The sequence below is a fragment of the Pogona vitticeps genome, chromosome 2 (assembly GCF_051106095.1).
Source record: "Pogona vitticeps strain Pit_001003342236 chromosome 2, PviZW2.1, whole genome shotgun sequence".
Taxonomy (NCBI): Eukaryota; Metazoa; Chordata; class Lepidosauria; order Squamata; family Agamidae; genus Pogona; species Pogona vitticeps.
In genome coordinates, this window is record NC_135784.1 from 176,749,088 (window position 1) to 176,769,826 (window position 20,739).

General features: G+C 44.7%; 1 protein-coding gene across 5 annotated transcripts; it reads left to right on the forward strand.

Moving 5' to 3' along the window:
- Positions 1–3,536: 3,536 nt before the first annotated feature.
- CDK20 (cyclin dependent kinase 20) lies at positions 3,537–14,483 on the forward strand. Of its 5 annotated transcripts, XM_072991360.2 has the most exons (10): positions 3,876–4,126; positions 4,800–4,975; positions 6,150–6,232; positions 6,359–6,472; positions 7,616–7,804; positions 7,952–8,073; positions 8,349–8,411; positions 10,408–10,531; positions 10,665–10,820; positions 13,572–14,295. In XM_072991360.2, exons 3-10 carry the CDS (start codon positions 6,158–6,160, stop codon positions 13,758–13,760), a joined length of 1,032 nt encoding a protein of 343 aa, XP_072847461.2. In that variant the 5' UTR covers positions 3,876–4,126; positions 4,800–4,975; positions 6,150–6,157; the 3' UTR covers positions 13,761–14,295. The 5 variants fall into 5 exon arrangements, with proteins under 5 accessions (XP_020669983.3, XP_072847461.2, XP_020669984.3 ...); XM_020814324.3 differs by lacking the exons at positions 3,876–4,126; positions 4,800–4,975 and adding an exon at positions 3,537–3,653; XM_020814325.3 differs by lacking the exon at positions 4,800–4,975 and having other exon boundaries at positions 13,572–14,483.
- Positions 14,484–20,739: the final 6,256 nt, after the last annotated feature.

The following is a 20,739-nucleotide window of genomic DNA, read 5'->3' on the forward strand; positions in this document are numbered from 1 at the left end:
GAATGCTTGTCTAATCATGTGTGTTTGTGTGTGTGAGAGAGATTCTGCAAGTGTGTGTGCCTATGAACACCCACTTTTGCCTCAGCGCTACCCACCATTGTTTGCAGTACCATCTGCCCCACCAATAGCAACCGCTACTAGTTGCCACTGCAGCTGAGCCTCTCATGTTAGGGTGGAGGGGAAGCATGTGACAGAGCCCCTGTGTGTGAATCCAGGTTTGTTCCTCATCCAATCATGTTGAAGTGAGAAGAGAGAGAAAGAGAGAGAGAGAGAGTAGCACCATGCTTATTAATTAGGCCACATGCAGATTGGCACAAGCACTTCATTTACTTACTGATACCTTGGGAAGTGTGTGTGGCTCAGGAAAAAAAAAACCCAGCAGAATGGTGAAAAGCCATCATCTTGCCAACAGTAGAGCTAGAAATAGATAAGCGTGGGGACTTCAAAACGCCCTAAGGAAACTCACTTGTCTTAGGGTTGAACTCAAGGCAGTTTCTTTTAGCCTCACAAGCTGCTTTTGAACACAGGAGGCAATAATAAGAGACATGGTGTCTCCCAGCAGGTACAGACTGCATTTTAATGAAACCAGACCTACATGGTATTTCTCTGCTCAGCTGTACTGAAGGTGGTTACATCTTTCTGGTTCCTTAGCAGCACAGAACTTCCATAGAGAACAGAAACAAAAATTATAATTAAAACAAACAAGCGAATTGAAAAGACCTAAAGTTACTCCATATCATGTCTATCCATAACTGTGTCATTAAAAATGAGGCAATAATTCCCACCAGTTTAAAAAAAAGGTGTGTTTTTTGTAACACAAAAGGAGCGATGACCCCAAGTTACAAATAAAGAAATGTAGGCCTGAACTGCTTAGTAACCTTTGAGCTATTTTGAATTATACCCTGACACATTCAGGATACTGCCTGTAAGTGAAGGCATCATATTGCATTTAGCTCAAGATCTTGTGTATTTGCAGAACACCATCAAGGATGGAGCCCTCAGGCAGTAATAGCCATGGCCAGCAAGAAGTGATAAATAAGGAAATGAAGTTGTACAGTGATGAACTATTCCTTGCTACATTTTCCCAGGTGGCAAGTTAATTAGTTCCACAAGGTCTACCATTTCATTCTTAGCCTTGACTATTGGATGCATATTACCATTTCTGCCCATGGTGATTTGGATGCTGAAGTTACATACTCTGCCTTGAGCTCTCAGAGCTTAGAAGTAACACAATGTTACCCACAATGTTACTTTTTATATATAACAAGTGCATTTGGGAACACCATTAATGTATCATTCGGTAGATCAATTACATTTTCTCTTTACTTTTGAATAACTTTTTGGAATGTCTGCAAATTTTAATTTATGCCATTCTTTTATTAATCCAAATTCATCTCCTAATAAAATGCAAAAGTAACAAAACATAATGAGTCACTCTGAAAAATACTATGGGTGGTTCGTTCTTTTGTTCCTTCCTTCCTTCCTTCCTTCCTTCCTTCCTTCCTTCCTTCCTTCCTTCCTTCCTTCCTTCCTTCCTTCCTTCCTTCCTTCCTTCCTTCCTTCCTTCCTTCCTTCCTTTTCCTTCCTAAAAATGACCAGTTATTGGAAAGGTGTTTGCAGGGAGTTGTGTTTTAGAATAATTTGGTACAGTACATAATTTTCCAAGGTCTATGAGATCTGTACTGTATAGGCATTGCCTGTAACAAGGCAACCTCATATTGACCATGTACTATTTCAATGGGCTACAGGATGTGATGGGAGCCTGTTACACTTACGAAACCAATTATTATGTACTATAGGTACAGAAACCCCAGAGAAAGGGACCATAACCAGTAGTTCTTAATCTTGGGTTACTCAGGTGTTTTTGAACTGCAACTCCCAGAAACCCCCGCCAGCACAGCTGGTGGTGAAGGCTTCTGGGAGTTGCAGTCCAAAAATACCTGAGTAACCCAAGGTTAAGAACCACAGACTTAGATGACTAGGTATACACTGTGGAGCCATGTCTCTTTTGGCCTCTTGTAGTGTGAACTTAATGTGCAGCAAGAAAGAGCTGTAATGAGGAATAAGGGTGTGCTGTGTCATACATCTGGCCTCTCAAGACCCATGGGAAATACGAAGACATTGGTAACACATCATGCCTGTGCTCCTACAATGGGACTCCAGACACAGCCTTCAACATGATTCCACTCCAATCCCTCTGGGGAAAGGTGGTAAGCAAATGTATATACAGTATAAGAATGCGCAACTTTGCTTCAGAGAGCATGTAGGTTACTTTTATTCACTGAGAAACTCACCAGCTCCCACCCAAGGAACCGTGGCCAATGGAGGGCCCTGCCCTAGACACTCTCACTTTTATTTATTGTTATAATCCAATCTTTCTCCAAGATTTAGGGCTAATAATAACACTTTATGGCTATTGATTTTCCTTTGAAGATGATTTATCTTTAATAGCTCTCAGAGGCTGATATTCAGTAAGAAAAGCATTTCCTAGTATAGAAATGCAGAAACAGGAACACTCCAGCAGATCCACTTCTTAATCTGCCATGCGTTAAGCTGTTAAAAGCCTTCCGATAAATCCATTGAGAAGAATCTTTTCTTTTTTAAGTGAGGGAACCCCGAATCCATCCATTTCGGTGCGAAACCCAAAGTATTGTGGCGCTTTCTCCCGTTCCGAAATTTATTTTTGGTCTCTTTAAGAGTAACTTCGGCCGGGCGGGGAGCATCGGCTAAGAGTAGCCTAGCAACGCGTCCTTCTCCCTACAAGCTCGCCGCCTGACGAGACCTTGATCAAGGCAAAGAGACCTTTTAGAAAGGAATTCAGACATCACTTCCGGTTTTGATTAGAACTTCGTCAGCGCTCGAAGCAAGAAAGGCGGAAGTGGGAAAATAGGCGCTCAGCCCCAAATGTGTTTTCAGCGGGGTGGATGGATGGATGGTCTCATCGCTGCATGGCACAAGCTCTTGCCATAATGAATTTGCCAGACTCCGGGGTCTGAGCAACCACAGGCCCCTGGCTATTCTACTTGGGTGCTCCAGCCATTCCCTTCCATTTGTTTGCCTGTTTTATTTATAGGGCGCCTTTCTCCCAGTAAGGGGATCCAGAGCGGCTCACAATATTAAAAAGAATAGAATTAAAAACCTAATAAGTTAAACATTAAAAAAACAAATAAAGTCCGCTCTAACTAAAGTACAATCAAATGATCAAAAGCACCGTGTCCCGCACCTGTTAAAAGAATTTCCCCCTAAAACGGGCAATCTGTTCCAGCTTGTTTGCGAGAAAGGGAGACGAGAGTAGCTTCTTGCCCTTCCCAATCAGGCCGTAAAAATGCTTTAGGCCAGCACTGGTCCAGTCCAGGATACTATACATGGAACCTAGAGGGGGAAAAGCTCAGTCTAGTTGTTTGGGGAGTATGGAAGTTGTAGCCCACAAAAGGAAGTTTCTTTTTGAGTGAGCCACGTGCAGAGGTTTCCTTCCAACGAAGAAAGGTAGAGGAGAATCGAGGCCTGAACCTGGAGGAAGCCCTAAGGCGGCGAGATTTTCTTTTTTGCAGCCACCGACGGACACGGCTGCCCGTCTTGTCTATTGGAAAAAAAAACATGGGCTTTTTCTAAAGTGCATGCACCGAAAAGTAAGCGCCAAACACGAACACCAGGTATGAAAAATGAATAATCAGTCCCTCGCTAGCTTCATCTTTATTGTTTTTTTCTTTCAACCTGCCTCGACCTTTTTTGGATTTTGGTTTTAAAGTCACTTATTGTATACCTTGCTCAAGCTGCGGTGAAGAACCTAAAGTCTTGGTCGAGCCCTATCCAAACTCTTCCCTAAATTCCGGGGGGGGGGGGAGGAGAGAGAGAGAGAGAGAGAGAGAGAGAGAGCCGGCAGAGCGGTGCATGACGGGAAGAAGGACCCGAAGCGGGTCTCCTCGGTTACCTATGTGTCCTCGCTTTTTAAATAAGCGCGACTTTTTCCCTTGGGTGTCGAGGGGCACCATCGAGACTCTTAGGACTGTGTCTAAAAAAAAGGCGGGGGCGGATTGTTGTGATTGCTTGTGGTGAAATCGTCGCCACCCCCCTGACTTTAAAATTCGCCTGCGTACACAGGCTGTGTGCCTATAGCAGCTGTATGGTGGGTAGAAACTGAGTGGGGTGGGAGGTGGGCGTGGGGGAGGTGCAGAAAGGACAGCAAAAAAGGGGGGAAGGGGGGGCCTGGAAGAAAGGCAGAGCACTAGGAGGGAGTGTTGGACGTGTAGCCCTCCCGGTTTTGTTGCATTGCATTGCAAAACAACCCCCGCCCCCCATGGTGAGCGATGGGGAGAGTTGCAATCCAAGCACAGCCGCGGAGTGTGTGTGTGTGTGGGGGGAGGGAGCACTTTCTGCGGAAGACTACGTGGGCCCCGCCCCTTGTGGCAGGATCTTTTAATTTTAAGAAAAAAGTCAGCAATTGGGGAGCATGATACAGGCTGACAAGGTCAGGTACCGCACAGAGGCTGGGGCAGAAAGTCTGTTGCCCCCTTTTCATAGTATTGGAGAGGGGGCATCCAACGAAATTGGCTGGCAGTAGATTTGGGGGGGGCAGAAGGGCAAGTTATTTGTTTATTTTATTCATTTCAGTTATACCGCACCAATCTAGTGCATACTCTGGGCAGCTAACAGCAGTTAAAAAACTGCCCATTATAAGCAGTCATACTGCCTATAATGAAGGAATAAAGTTGTCTGCTCAATACATCCCTAGCTTAGGGATAGGTGGCTGTTAAAGCTGCCTGCTAGCTCTAAGTTGAAATGATTTTATTTGACGGCAGCTCTCACCAACCCTATTCTGGATGTCCAATATCGAGTGATAATGGGAGTTGTATTCCAATCATATTTGGAGAGATTCCGTTCCGATTTCACACTCCTTGGAAGGCCACTGCCATGTGCTAAGAAAGTATGATGCTGAATCGCTGAGGCGGAACACCGTTGCCTTCATGGCCTGCTGGTGGGTTTCCTGACCGGCCACTGTGAGAAACAGGATGTTGGACTACACCTGGAAAATTAGGGTTTTTTGGACCACAGCTCACAGATTCTTCTTTCTAGCATAAGCACATATGTTTTACAGTGGTGCCTCGCAAGACGATTGCCTTGCGGGACTAATCCACAAGACTATGGGTTTTTGCGATCTCTGTTACGCTTCACAAAATGGTTTTTCCTATGGGCGATTTTCGCTAGACAATGTTTGGGTCTGTGCTTTGCAAGACTTTTTTTTTAAGACCGATGCTTCGCAAAACAGTCCCCCCCCCATTAGAACACATTAAATAGATTTCAGTGCATTCCAGTGGGGAACTGCATTTCGCAAGACGATGTTTTCGCAAGACAGCAATTTTCGCGGAACGAATTAACATTGTCTTATGAGGGACCACTTGTATTTTGGGAGGATTGCTCTCTAAACAGTTGATAGCCATGAGTAAGAAGGAACCTCTCTGTGCAGAGGCAAAACAGGCCATTAGGCATCGGTTGCGGCCCATATTCCACAACACACTTTGGGTGCTGAACATGTTCGATGTGGGCCAGGATAAGGAACTTCCTCCTGAAGTGCCTCAAATACGAAGTTAAAGGGAGAGCTGGGGTCCCCTAGCAGAAATCTTTCTCTTCAGCCATTAAAGGCGCCCATCTTCTGCTTCTGATGTGTGTGGTCTTGTAGAGCAGAGTAGTACAAACTGGTTGCCCCAAGGACTTTTCTCATAAAGGATCTTTTTAAAGAAAATATGTAACTATGAGCCCACTCCCAAATTGGAATTATAATGTTGCGACAGTGCTACAAGTTTCTTGTTTGTATTTCTTGATGGAGTCACAGTTTCTTTTCAGTGTATTATGAGAGCCCATTCTCAAATCAGTTTAAATATGTAGTGCAGAGATAGCTAGTGAAATCTGCAATCCTGTAATCAACCCAGAGTGCCATATATGCAGCAGTTTAAACATATAGTACCGATCTGGCTATAAGAAGCTGCAATCTCACAGCTGATCCAAATTCAGATCAGAGTAAATAGTACAGACCTAGGTAGAGTCTTTCAAGAGGGTGACATAAATGGTAAAAGATCAGCTGTACATGTGGATGTTCAGTTGCATTTCATTCTAATGGACACTCAAGGCTATGTTTCTGTTTCCACTAATAGGGAGCACTATGGACCAATATAGCATCCTTGGCCGAATTGGAGAAGGGGCCCATGGCATTGTTTTCAAAGCAAAGAACATAGAAGTAAGTTGGCTACGTCTGGCCACCGGAGGCTAGCGCTGTAAGCTCTTGGTATCCTTCTTAAGTTTTTTGAGGAGAGGACAACAACAGTACCTGCTTTTGGTTTTACTCTGCTGCCTTTCTCTCCAGACAGGTGAGACTGTTGCTCTGAAGAAGGTGGCTCTTCGCAAGCTGGAGGATGGGATCCCCAATCAAGCTCTCCGGGAGATCAAAGCCTTGCAGGAGATTGAGGAAAATCAGCATGTGAGTAGTTTCTTGAAATGTGTGAGTGTGTGCAAGAGAGATTAAGGGGCTACATTAAAACAGGAGTTTGCTTGTGGCAGCAGTTTTCATGAGTTCAGTATAGCTTCTTGTGATACAAAAAGAAGAAAGCAAGTCTACCACTTTATGTGTATTGATTCAGAGTATAGGAATATGGTCAGAATCTCTGAAAATCCATATCAAAGCCATTGTGGAATAGAAACTATCTTTAATGGATGGGGCTTGTTGAAAAATTATGGAGCAGGTCTGTTGAAATTAATAAGACTTTGAGTAGTTGTGAGTAGTGAGTCCCACTCATTTAAATGGGTGAATGTCTTCCCTAAGTGGTACTAACAATGGATTTAGCAGCTTAAGCAGCACCTTTAAAATCTCTATTTGTTCTTCTCATAAACATCCAGTTTCTGCCATATAGGAAGGATCTGAGAACACACAATTATTTTTTTCTGAAATTTTCACACACAAAAAATTGTTGTGCCGTTGGATGGGATAATTGCTGTGTACAGGATCTGGGATTTCTTCATTTAGCATAGCTTATCATTCCAAGTGGAATGTTATTGCTGTTCATGGGAATATTTTGCATTTGTGAAGTTTGCAAGGAGCAGTGTTCTCCACGTGTGCATTATTTCTCACTGATCCCAAATTTCCCAAAGAAAGAAAAGCATGGACTCAAAACTCAAATTGGGCAAAATGTTTCAACTGAGTCATATTTCACCAGTTTGTAGAATTTATTCCAGATACAACATTTCAAGACTTTCCTTAGGATATGATTGATGGTTTCAGAACTCGGGAATCCCTCAGTTCTTCTAACAAATTGTTAGGGAGCTTTGCTCAAGATGCATGATTACCTTAACATTTATGCAACGCTTTCAAGTGCTCCTCAGTGTCGTACACACATTATCACGTTGCAAATCTCAAAACTATCTTGTAAAATAGGACAGTGTGATGTTAGAGAAGTAGATCGGCTGATACTGAGATAGTGGTTCAACGAAAATAATTCTACCTAATCAATATATGACTGAGATGAGATTTGATCTGGAAAACTTCTTGACTTCAGTTCAGTCCGTTAGCCTCTACATATTTGAAAGTTTCCGGGCTTATGGTACTGCCTTCCTCTTGTTTCCTTAGGTGGTGAAACTGAAGGATGTCTTCCCTCATGGCACAGGGTTTGTGCTGGTCTTTGAATACATGATATCTGATCTGTCGGAGGTGATCCGCAACTCTGAGCAGCCTCTCACTGATGCCCAAGTGAAAGGCTATATGCTCATGCTGCTTAAAGGAGTGGCCTTCTGCCACGCCAACTCCATTATGCACCGGGTGAGCTGTGCTGTCCTCTGACCATAAGGTGGTTCTCTTCTCCACAAGATCCCTGCACTATTTTCCTTTGAACCCATGAGTGCTATGAAATCCTTCAATTTTCTTAAAATCTGGGGATGCTTCTTATTGTTGGCCTCTTCTTTTCAGGATTTGAAACCAGCCAATTTGTTGATCAGCTCCACAGGACAGTTGAAAATTGCAGACTTTGGTCTCGCTAGGGTATTCACCAATGATGGGGAGAGGCTGTATAGCCACCAGGTAGCCACCAGGTGAGTAGGGATGAGCAGGGATATATCCTGAGCAATAAACCAAGAAAGGAAGAATCTTCCAAATCCATTCCACTCGTTTCAAAGCTCTTGAAGCCTGGCTTAGGCATTAAAGGCTTCAGAGTCTAGTTGTGCTTAAACAGAAAGTTTGCCAGGAACGGTGACTCGTATGGTAATGAGAGGGGTTGTTCCTGGTGGATGGCTGGAGCAAGGTGGTAGTGGAGCTGAATGGGTTTGGGTACCCTTAAAGTTTTAACTCTTGTGATATATTCTTTCAGGTGGTATCGGGCACCTGAACTCCTCTACGGTGCTCGCAAGTATGATGAAGGTGTGGATCTCTGGTGAGCATCTTTGTCTTGCCTTTTGTTGTAAGGCAGGTTAGGCACAGCACAGTCTTATAGATGGTGTTGGAATGCTAGAAATTGCAGTCCAGCTATATCTGAATAGTTGCACTCTTTTCACCTCTGACTGTAAGATCTTCCCCTCTATGCTATTCTAAGGATCTTCCTTCCTGAATGTGGAAAATTTATCCAATCCTATTAAAGCTGCAACTATTGGTAAAATATTAGGGGAACCCAACTATTTCCCCTAACAATTTTATATGCCTTGTCTAGTTAAGTGCCTATATAATGGGAATGACAGTAGTTGAAAGAATGGTCTAATTTCATACAGGTGAGAAATCACCCCCTTTTCTTGATAAGAGACTTCTTAGTCTAGCATTTATTTGTATTATGTGTTTGTTGCATTTGTATACTGTTCTTCCTTCACTAAGAGCAAGACAGGGCATGTAGTGTTTTCCTTCCTCATTTAATACTCACAGCAGTACTCTAAGAGAGGCCAGGTAGGAGAGAGAGAGGAGGAGAGTGAGTGAATGAATGAGTGAGTGAAAGGCCCAAGATTCATCCAATATTGCAGTAGAAGCTAGAATCAGGATCTCATAAATCCCATTCGTACAGTTGACACACTGGCTCCTAGCCATGGGGAGCCTTCATTAAGTCATTGTTGGTTGTTGGAGTGTTCTGCAGACTTGCAGGCTTTTTGGATAGCCCTGAAAAGTGGTGAGTACTGCCATTTTTAAGCAAAAGCAGTAGCTTTCCTGGATGCGATCAACAGAGGATAGGGCTGGTAATAGGGCAACCATTCCAAACCCTGCAGATATGAATTAAGAGTCAGCTCCACTATCTCTATTGAGTGTGGCTTATTGCCCATGATCCACTTTTTGGGCCTGCTGAACACATAGAGGAGTTTTGGGCAGTGCTTGGGTCAGCGTAGAATTCCTTTTGCATAAGTAAAAACCAACATTTTATTGGAGCACAAGAGGAGCCTGTGGGCACATGTATTCTGTAAGTGTAATGTGGTTTAACCAGGATGGATCTCCCCACAGCTTATTCTGAGAACTGTGTAACTGTGTTGTGTTTTTTTTTTGGGGGGGGTTGAGCATGTCAAATGCTTTCAGGATCTGTTCAAAGGATTTGGTGGTTTAGGCAAAGCCACTGCAGAAAAACCTGTCTCAGTTTGTAAAGTAAACTCCCATATCATCAGAAGTATCAGACACACTGGAAGCAATTACTTTGCCTCTCTGAGGGCATCCAACCTACAAAATTAAATTTATTTCACTGACAGAATTCTCAGTCTAGGAAGCTCAGGAAGGAATCAAGATTTCAGAATGACATTTGTTTGGGAAAACCTTTAAGATCATGATTGATCAGGCTTCAATTTGCAATATAGAATTCCAGTAAGGATTTGGTTAGATAATGATCCATCATTTCCACCTTGAACCTTTTATTACATATTTTCTGAAATTTGGTGGATTCCTTTTGTTAGCAGAGAATGAGGTACAAAAATGGGAAATGTGGAGAGAGTATAACAAAAATCCCAGCCTCCTACCCATCCCCCTTGTAAGTAATAACCACTATACAGTTAGCTTAAGGTAGAAAAAGGAAAAAGATTTTTGAGTTGCAATCAGAAGCATAAATGAATTAAAAGATGTTGCAGCTACAACCATGTGGGGAGGCACACAGTGCCATTGCATCTGCATAGCATAGGTCAGGAGCAGAGAGTACTGATGCGTACTGTCAACAATGGTCAGGGAAGAAGAGAGAAAACACACAAGTGGAGGCAGACTGGTAGAGGGGAGTGGCTTGCCTCAAGCCTGGAAAAACTAAGGACTTTGCTAATAGGTTAGTGAGAAAGGAAAGCAGTCACTGTAGCCCAAGAAAGTCCCTCTGGGCCTCAGACACACCTCTAGCTAGTGTTGGTAAGCATGCAAGGTTGTTATTTTTCTCCAACACCCTTACCTCCTTACCTTGTGCTACTTACCCTTTCTCCTTTGACCAGGGCCGTGGGCTGCATTTTTGCTGAACTTCTGAACAATTCTCCACTCTTCCCTGGAGAAAATGATATCGAACAGCTATGTTGCGTCCTCCGAGTGCTTGGGACACCTAACCAGAAGATCTGGCCGGTGAGTTTTAGTAGGGATTGATCAACCAGTCCTTTTGTGTGTGTGATAGGAATATAGCTTTTTGAGGCCTAGGTAAAGGCTGAGTTTCCCTATTTACATCCCATTCATTTTTTGTGTGTGTGGGGGTGAACAGGAAATCACCGAGTTGCCCGATTACAACAAGATCTCCTTCAAGGAGAAGCTGCCCATTCCTCTGGAGCAAGTGGTCCCTGATGCTTCCCCACAGGCTGTGCAGCTCCTGAAACAGTTCCTGGTCTATCCTTCCAAGCAGCGTGTGCAGGCGGCTCAGGTAAGGGACAGAGAGTGGGAGTGGTGGTTTCTAGCCCGAGGCCTTTGCTAAAACCAAAATCCTCTGCAAGGTACAAAACAAGGAAATGTGTAGGGAGCGCATCGGGGTTTATACAGACATGGCTGTAGAGGCACCAGAATGGCTGCTCGTTAAGCAGCACGAGTGGGCCAGGCCTCCAGTGCCTAGCTGTGAAGGAGACCTCAGAGCTGTGTACTGGGAGTGGAGTGCCCAGAGAGACTGTGTATGCCCCATATTTAATTCTGACTCTGAAGAAGGGCTCTTCAGAGCTAGACATTTGGGGCCTGGCCTGACCCTTTTGTCTTGCTAGTCCTGCTGTCCATGGAGGCCTCTGTTGCTGTACCCCAAGTGTGAGACTGGTGTTGTGTTTGTTTGTTTGTATGTTTAATTTTTATACCACCCACTAAGGCCACTCTGGGCAGTTTTCAGATTCAAACATATAAAACAATAATACAAAGAATGGCAGCAGACAGGATTGAAACATGGGTTGGCATGGCACTTTTCCCCTCACCTCAGGTGGCATGAAAGAATTATTGGCTAGTAAGGCAGGCCTGAAGTGTTTTGTGCGTCTCCCAGCTCGGTGCAACCCAACACCCAGGTCTGAGAGCTCACCAGGAGCTTCTTAAACCACCTATGTTTGTATTCCCAGGCAAGCAGCAAAAGATAGTGGCTTATTTAACCCATGGCAGGCTACATTTAGTTTGTTGGGTTGGAACATGCCCAGACCAAAGTTTGGAGTAGCCCAAATCTCATGGTTTGCTTAAGGTCAGTTGAAAAAAAAATCCCACCAGCCCTGCTGAAATTCTGCCTTCCTAAAGGTGCCTCTCCTTTTCATGGCCACCAGTCAAGTAATAAGATGGAGAGAGATGAAAAGTGGAACCATTCTACCAGTTCTGTTAAAAGAATACTATCCTTCCACCCTAATTTCCTCCCCATCCTCTTTCCTTTTATATCACATGCCTCTGTTGATTGTAAACTTAGAGCAGTAGTCCCCAACCTGGGGTAACCCAGGTGTTCTTGGACTAAAACTCCCAGAAGCCTTCACCACCAGCTGTGCTGTACTGTGCTGGGGTTTCTGGGACTTGCCGTCCAGGAACATCTGGGTTACTCAAGGTTGGGATCCGCTCACTTAGAGGAACAGGTTGTCTTTTTAATTATAAGCTGGTCCAGAAGCCTTTTTGGGCTGAGAAGTGGGGTAAAAATATTATATCAAAAAAAATATGTAATTAGTCCATCAAACTGCTCTCCACTTATCAACAGATAAAAGACTAACACTGGTAATCCTGGCAGTGGGTTGGCCCGTGTCAGGAGGTTCCTTTAGGCTGGTCTGCTTGAAGGTGCCCTGGATGCTTTCCTCCGTGCTTAGTGCAGAGAAGGTCTTAGGCAATGGATGAAGGGGCATCTGCCCACCAAGAGAACCCAGTTGTCTTCATTGAATGTGCTGCCCGGGGAGTGTGCAGAATTAGGGCTCTGAAATCTGATAAAAAATGAACACAGACCTTCTTGAACCACCTTGGTTCTGTAGTACAGTGGTGCCTCACTTAACAATTGCCTCATTAAACGACGAAACCACTATACGATGACTTTTGTGATCGCTTTTGCGATCGCAAAATGATGTTTTAATAGGCAAAATTTGCTTCCCGACGATCGGTTCCCTGCTTCGGGAACTGATTTTTCACTAGACGATGTTTTTAAAACAGATGATCGGCGGCTTCAAAATGGCTGCCCACTGTGTAAAATGGCTCCCCGCTGTGTTTTTGGATGGATTCCTCGCTTTACAGACACCAAAAATGGCCGCCCCTATGGAGGATCTTCGCTGGACTGTGAGTTTTCAGCCCATTAGGGTTTTCAATGCATTGCAATGGGATTTTTTATTTCACTTAATGAGGATTTTGCTCTACAGCAATTTCGCTGGAACGGATTATCCTCGTTAAGCGAGACACCACTGTATATCTTTGTGTTGATACAAATTACATCAAAATGTTTTCAGGCCAGGAGTTGTTTTTGTTCCAAAACGCCACCAGAGGGCACCTCAGACTGGTATTTTTGTGGTGGACAGGGTGACCTGTAGTGGGATGAAGTGGGGAGGGTGCTTCAGGACACAGGCTTCCTGCCCTTCACAATTTAAAACTGTTGTGTAGTTATTCTGTCTTTTTAGATATATAGGGAGAGAGAGAGAGATTCTTTTTTTCTGGTAGTTGAAATGGTGGACAAAATAAATGGAAAACATGGGAGAGTTGCAGGATCTTTTCAGCTAACAACAACATGGCTGGGATCTCCTAGATCCTTCCATCAATAAGGCCTTGCTTCGATGTGCCAAGGGCTATCTGCTTCCATTCATGAGAGAGCAAGAGGGTCTCCTACTCATCCTTTGTGTGCGAACATTTGAAGCAATGATAGGCAACTTGTGGCCCTTGACGTCTTTTGGCTACCGGTTCTATCATCCCCTACCACTGAACCACTGGCTGCTCTGATGAAGGCCGGTGGATATTGTGTTTTCAAAAACACTTGGTGTTTCTCATTTTATCCACTTCTGGTTCATGCATGTATTTGGCAACTGAGGGAAACAAAAATGTATTTTGTGTGTGTGAGAGAGAGGGAGGGAGAGAGGGAGGGAGAGGCAACACCTGTGTATTGATACAGTACAGTTCTGAATACGAATGTGTATTCACAATGTTTTGGACACCATGTCATGCAGCCCCAACACCATTTTAATTCACTTCTCCTCCCCAGGCGCTGTTGCACCCTTATTTCTTCACTCCACCGCTGCCTGCACACCACTCAGAGCTGCCCATTCCCCAGCGTGGGGGCAAAAAGGCCCGCCAGGGACCTCAGCACCAGCGGGACTTCCATGTTGACCAGCCACTGGAAGAGTCTGTTGTGGACCTGGAGCTCGTGGCCCCCTACGTGGTCGATGTATGAAGAAAAGGGGATCTCTTGTGTGCTTCGTAGAGCACACCCGCTTGTGCTTTCTTTCAGGTCATGAGCCCTGGTTCATCCTTATGGGGAATGAACGAGAGGCTGGAGTGAATGAGAAGCGGCCAAAAGGACATTTAAGGTAGGTGCAATATCGACCGTAGCAGAACACAAAAGGAAAGCTGCTCTCCTGTCCAGAACCTCTGCTCTTCGTGCAGTGACTGAAACATGGATGGGGAAACCAGCAGCCTTCCGAAGATTGAGGAATGGCAGCTCCCCTGGATCATTCACCCTTTGATGTACCTGCTGGGACTGATGTGAGCTGCATCTGGTGGGTCCCCCACATGGACCACCTGTATCTTAAGTAGGAATCTGGAATGGAATTCGACCAATTGTTATATAGCTGACCCTTCCTAGTTATGCTTTTTGTCTGCTAACAGTACAGTGAGACCAAAAATGTTCATGGAGGGCAGCAGGTTCCTTGTCCTGTTGAAGCAGATTTGGTGCAGAAGGAGGCCAGAGAGGCTACCCTTTGTCAGCCTTCCCCACCACGACCACCACTCTCACCATGGAGCTTCCTGTTCCAGGGCTTAGGGGACCTTCTTGTTCTTTGCTACTGTTCCTTTGTTTTGTCATGGTGCTGTTGTTTTGCAGCAGCTGTCTACAGTGCTTTGTAATTCAATGGTTGGATTACATCAATAAATCCCCACACTCTTTTCTTGGATCAAACCCTGTAAATACATAGGATGAACATTAGCTTTATCTGGGAAATGGTATCCAAGGTGAATGACTTGCTGAAATGTTTGCCCTTAAGAACACTTGTGTGTTCTCCTACTGTAGCTCTGTCACATTCTACAGTTATGGGTAAAAAGCAAATGTTTTAGACTGACCATAATTAGAAAATCTTTAACTGATGAAAGTATCCTAGTAGGAGTTTCTGTCCCCTCTGGACATATACAAATTAGCCTTCTTTGTTTGGTGATTCTTCTTAAGGACTTAATCACATGATTCCATTGAAATCTAATTTCTTAAACTTGAAAGGCTAACTCAGTCCACTCTCCCCAATATTAACATGCTTTCAGCTGTAATTATGGGCTATTGGTAACATCTGTTTCTGGTCTCAAGCTTTGCAGTCCAGGTATTAAGGTAAAGGTAAAAGTTCCTCTTGACAATTTGTCCAGTCATGTCCGACTCTAGGGGGCAGTGCTCATCTCCATTTCCAACCCATTGAGCCAATGTTTGTCTGAAGACAATATTCCGTGGTCATGTGGCCAGCACGACCCATACAGATATTAAACCCTCAAACCCTTGTCCTGCATATAAACTTGAATCCAAGTTGGCCCTTGTATGAAATAGGGCCAATCCCCTGTAGGAGTTGGCAGAGTAGAAAGGTGGTGAGTTGAGTTTCCCTCCGGCTCCCGACCCATGAGAGTTCCCTACCTCAGTGAGGCCTCAGGGTGGGGTCTCCCACGGCCCACCCTCCCTCTCATTACATCTAGTGTTTTGCATATTTTAGAGGTGGGCAGTTTTAGCCAGCTTAGAACCAAGTGGTTATTTCCAGCCCCTGTGGCAGGCCCAGAAATGTCTGAAAACCAGTTAACCTGACCAGCCTGAAAACACAGGCGTCTGGACAACCACTTCTAGATTTGACTTGGGGAGATGCTCATATCCGGCTAGCACCCCTCCCCCATAAAAATCACAGCCCATTGCATCTTCCAAGAGAACAAGATTCCACACATACCCCACATCACGAAATGTCATTATGGGGGCTGAAAAAGAGCTGTGGGGACTAGCGCTTTGTTCACCCCTGTATTATCACTACACTCTGAGAAAAGGCGCCCTAGAATAATGCGCTTGGGCCTGGCCAACTCTCTGGAGAACAGCAGTGGCTTTCTTTTGCAGCTGGTGTGGTTCTCCAGAGCGCATCCTCTTATCCTAGGGGAATCCTTCAAGGGTGGGACCACCGGGCTGCGGCGCAGGTGGGTGGGCTGTACTACTGGACGGAGGCACTGTGCCAGGGAAAGGGGGTAAATACAGAGGGGAGTGAAGGGAGATGTTATAGTGTCAACTTGTGTAAAGGGTAAGGGTAGTTTCTTCCACCACCTAGCCACCCCCATGTTAGGTTCACAGACAGCATTACAACATCCTGTTGTGAATCTTTATAGGATGAGAAAGAAAATCGCCTTCTTTGCTCTTGGGCTTTGCTGACTAAGGGGGAAAAGGGATGTATCCATCTGTCTCAGTTTCCAGCATTTGAGAGTGGAATCAAATTAGGAAAGAAGGTAGATCCCACAAGTTCTGAGTAAGAAGGTAGATTGCCAGAAGCCTGAACTATGCGCTTTTCTCCTAATATGATGCAGAAGATTTGCTGAATTCTAACCTACCCCTGGAACATAAACGCATTTTGACTGGATTTCTCCATCTCGGGATAAACTGGACAATAAAATGGGTCCCTCTGAGTACAGCAATTTCCTGTCAAACCACCCTGCCCCTGGCTTCTTTTGTTTTGATTGGCATGTCTTATGGCCATTGGGGGGAATCAGTGGAGGTGGGCAAACTACTTTTCCTTATTAGAATTTCATTTCTTGAAAGGATCCAACTGAGAGTTCTTACACTGAAAAAGCATAATGAATCTGTTCAGAGACCCTGCTGGCTGTGAACACGGTCCAGCCAGGATACTTCCAGATGGTGGATTCCTAAGCATTCCTCAGTCAAAAGATTTTGGGCAGCTGTCCGAGCTTTCTCTTCTGAATGGGTTTTTGTGTGGTAAAAGAAAAGGTGATGAAAGTAGTGGGAAAACACAGGAGAGAAGAAATGGAAAGTGACATCTGGATTTCACCTTAAGACTCTGCAGCTGCTGAGAAAGGTTTTGCACAATAAAAAACATTTTCCAGAAGTGTCCAGCAGATGTGGAGAGAACCTTCACAAACCCATTAATAGTTCATTATTAGTCTCTGCCTCCAAGCACCTTGTTAGTCTATCTGTCTTCCCTCGGTGTGACTCCACGTCAAGAGTATTTCCAAAACATTTTCTGTTGTTCTTTCACTCCATGAGCCTTGCAGGGTGGGGGCCATTATTTTTCAAAAACCCAACCTCCCTGGCTCAGGACTTCAAAATCTGCCAGTTCATCTTGAGGAGAAGAAAGAAGAAAAAAAGTGCAAGTACACAAAAGAATGTGGTTTGATGATTTGATCTAAGAGGTCCATCATATTTGACATTAAACAGACCACATTCTGCCAGAGTCCAGTGGATGGTGCACTGGCTCAGTTGTAGCTGCAAAACAGGGCAGAGCGAAGATACACAGATGGAAGGAAGCACCAGAATCTATTCTGGGCAAAGGGGTTCTGCCAGCTGTAGTTAGGATCATTGACAGTTCAGGCCCCCTCTCCCCCACTATATAGGAATGGCATGCTACGAAAGCTATAGCTTTCATTTTAATGTGTGGGTGGGAGCCAAAGAAGTTTACCAGGCAAGGTGGGTGTGGAGGGCAGGAAAGTTGTTGAGCTGAGTTGGGCTTCCTTGAGTATAACCCTGAACGGCAGCGCTTGTGCAAAGCCAGGCCTCTGACAGGCTGCTCAGCCCTTTCCGCCGCCAGCTCTGCCTGGTCTCTGGAGATAATTTTATCTCTGCCTGCCCATCCTGCTGCATCATGGGCTTGCTGCTGCTTTCCAGCACAATGGGTGGGGCAGTGCTCCGGGAGCTTTGCTTGGTGGCTTGCAGAGAAGCCCTCGTGAAGATGCCATGAAACGAAACTAAGACTGTCTCCCGGTTTTGTTTGGAGGCATTTGTGTGCGGTATATGATTCCTCCAGGGTCCTTACCTCTCGGGAGTCCCTGCGTTTTATTCATCGCTTTCTGATTCTTGCAGAGTTGTGTGGCTAAGAGATTGGACTCTGTTGCCTCCGCCTTGTGGGGTGGTGGGGAGCAGTCCCTCCTCCACAATCAATGCATCTCCGTCCCAATATGTTCCACTGCATTGTTGGGGTCCCGGGTATCTTCCCAGGACTGCTAATTTTCACATGCAAATTATATAAACAGAGTCCCATACAAACATCTTAAATACAGAACGAAATTGTACTTATCGCTCTGTTGCACTTACAGACCGTGTTTCATCTAACGAGTGCATGGCTCTTTCATCCTCACAAAATTTGTGAGGTAGGCTGTGCTGTGGGAGCATGATGGGTTTAATGTCACCCAGTTTCATGACTCAGTCGAGACCAGAACTCGGATCTTCTCAGACATTTTAAATACTACATCACATTGGCCACTTGCAAATTAAAATAAAGAAAAATAAGCTTAGAGTGGGAATGTTGAATATGAAGGGTACAGTTTCTTTCTCTTCCGAACATCTGATGTGTGGGACAAAATTCATCAACTAAAATGCTTGCCCACATCCATGTGTTTGGATGCAATCAACAGTTGTATAAAAGGTAGCCCTTTGTTATGTAAAATCTTAGAAGAAAGAAAACAACTGTGGTAACAAGTGAAAATAATTTCTCGATTTGCTTAGAAAGAGTGAATAGACAATGATTCCCGGAATCCTAAAACAATTCGTCAGGTTGAGGTCCAGTTGAAGTCGATGAGAATGAAGTTAAGCTTCTGTCATTTAAAAGTCAAATAAGATGTCTGGGCCTGTAGACATTGGGTGCTTTCTAGTAAGTCTTTATTGTGGATCATTCTGCCTCGTTCAGCAAGGTTGAGAGAACATCTTGACAACCCTTTCTTGGTTTCTACCTCCCTCATGTTTCCCCACCCTTTCTCCTGCTTTCACAAAACCCCATGAAGATCAGAAGGATGGAATAGCAGTCCAAGGGACTGCCGGATTGGTAGCAGTAGGAGCGTTCTCTCCGTAGCATCCACTGACTACAGAGCTGTGTTCATCTAACATGTCTCATAATGAAATGTGGGAGATGCTGATGCACTTGCTGATCTAAAGCAAAGGAAAGGGAGTGACTGCCTCAGTGAAAAGAAAAAGTCAAGTGGCCCTGATCCAGCACTTCCTGTGTTTGTCACACTTGATTAGTGACCCCACATGGAGGTGTCTGTCTCTATGGCAACAGAGGATATACCATTATCCAATAAATCTAGTGTAGTGCAATGTTTTGAGTATGGTGGAAATTTTTTTTCTCTTTTGACCAGATTTTTATTATTTTTTTTGGCCTACAATTCCTATCCCCCACCACCTGTAATGGTGCAATGGTCAATCGTAAGGGAATATGGGGATTGTTGTCCCAAATCCCCCTCCCACAGCCTAGGTAGATGTGAATAAACCAACCGCTCACTGCCACTCCCTGTCTCCTCAATTCCCCAACTCTGCCTTTCCTTTCTTATTTGCCCTCTTGACGGATTTAAGATTTATAAGCCTCTTGGGGCTGAGAGTCATGCCCTGTATTCTTTTTAGCCCTGTGTACTGTACATGGATGGGACTTCATGAAGGGAAGCTTGGAACCTCTTTGAACAAAGTGTTGATCTGTCAAAACGCATCACCGATCATATACCGTACCTTTATCTGTGCATGAATTAGTGGCCAAGTAGGGGCTCTGTTATGGCCTTAGTGACAGTCCTTGCTAATCCATTCATGTCATTCTCAGGACCAAGGAATATCAGCAGAGCAAAAGTAAGAAGCAGAAGCAGCGATTAGAATTATTGTGATGTGTTCCTCATCCCCGCCTTGCTGAGGCCCCTCTTCTCATTATCTGGGCCCAGAGATAAGGCAGTTTTCAGAGAACTGACTGACACTTTCACTCGAATTTTGCATCACAGGAAAACCAACTCTGCCTGTTGCCCCCCCACACCCCATTCTTTACCCACTGCTAGCAAAAATGAAGCTAGAAATGTTTGCCTTCAGACTCTTAACTTCTAGACTTGTACAGACATGCACAAGTGTCTTTATATCACTTCTGCAAAAAGTCTAGTTTCTAGCTATCATGGTTCTGGAGAGCGTGCACACACAAAACACACACACACACACCAGGGGCTCTCAGAGTGACTTACAAGAAACAAGAAAAGATGTAGATAAAAACAAAGAACCTGCCTCCTAACCCACAAACTCAAAAAAATACAGTACAGAAGGAAAAGGAGAGGGTGAAGGAAAGGAAGCAGAAAAACAAATGCAGGCAGAGGTTCTTAATGCCAGATGCTTCATCCTTAGAGGACAGGGTTTTCCAGCCATCAGTTTATAGCTCTGTGCATTTAATGGAGCACAGTGGTGACAGATTCATGAAAGATGCTGTTAAAGAAGTGGGTCTCCAAGTATTTTGGAAATTGAGGGCAGGAACAGCCTTAACAAATCACAACAAGGAAGGCTGTTTTAGGCATGGGGAGCACAGTGTAGGAGAAGGGGGAGGGGTTTGAAAAATAACATCTTTGCTCAGACCAAATGGAATTGGAAAGTACTCTCCTTCAGCAAGACGGGAAATGTTTGAGAGTCTACAACAGGGACTCCTCTCACTTTCAAAATTTGCAAGTTAGCCTAGTGGTGAGTCTTCAGGAATTACACACGGAGTGTTCTTAGATCTTTCAAACACCGAAGACTGACTGAAGCATGTCTCCCTGATTCTAATGTGCTTTGTGCTCTTATAATGAACTACTGTATATGTAATGCCCGTTTCTGTACTAGAGGCAAGGAGGGTGAGGTCTAAAAGCCTGAGGATGCATTTCAGCTGCCACCAGGCAACTACCTAGCTGGATTTTGTTCCTTGCCTGTCTCCCGCCTGAGATCCAGACATATTCCTCACCAGGAGAATGAAGGCTGAAAGTTTCCAACTGTTCTTCTTGCTTTCAGGCTTCACCCCCCCCCCAGGCTGTTCACATGCACTTGATCATGCATGCGATTGATGCTTTCCCGCTTGACATTTTGCTTCTGCCTCCGGGCTCTGCCCTGTTGTCACCCACATTGCCCCAAACCGTCAGTGCTGACATCTGATAAAGCTTTATCAGAGCTGTCCAGGCCTGCTAGCTCAGAACTGGCTGGCTGCAGCTTCAGC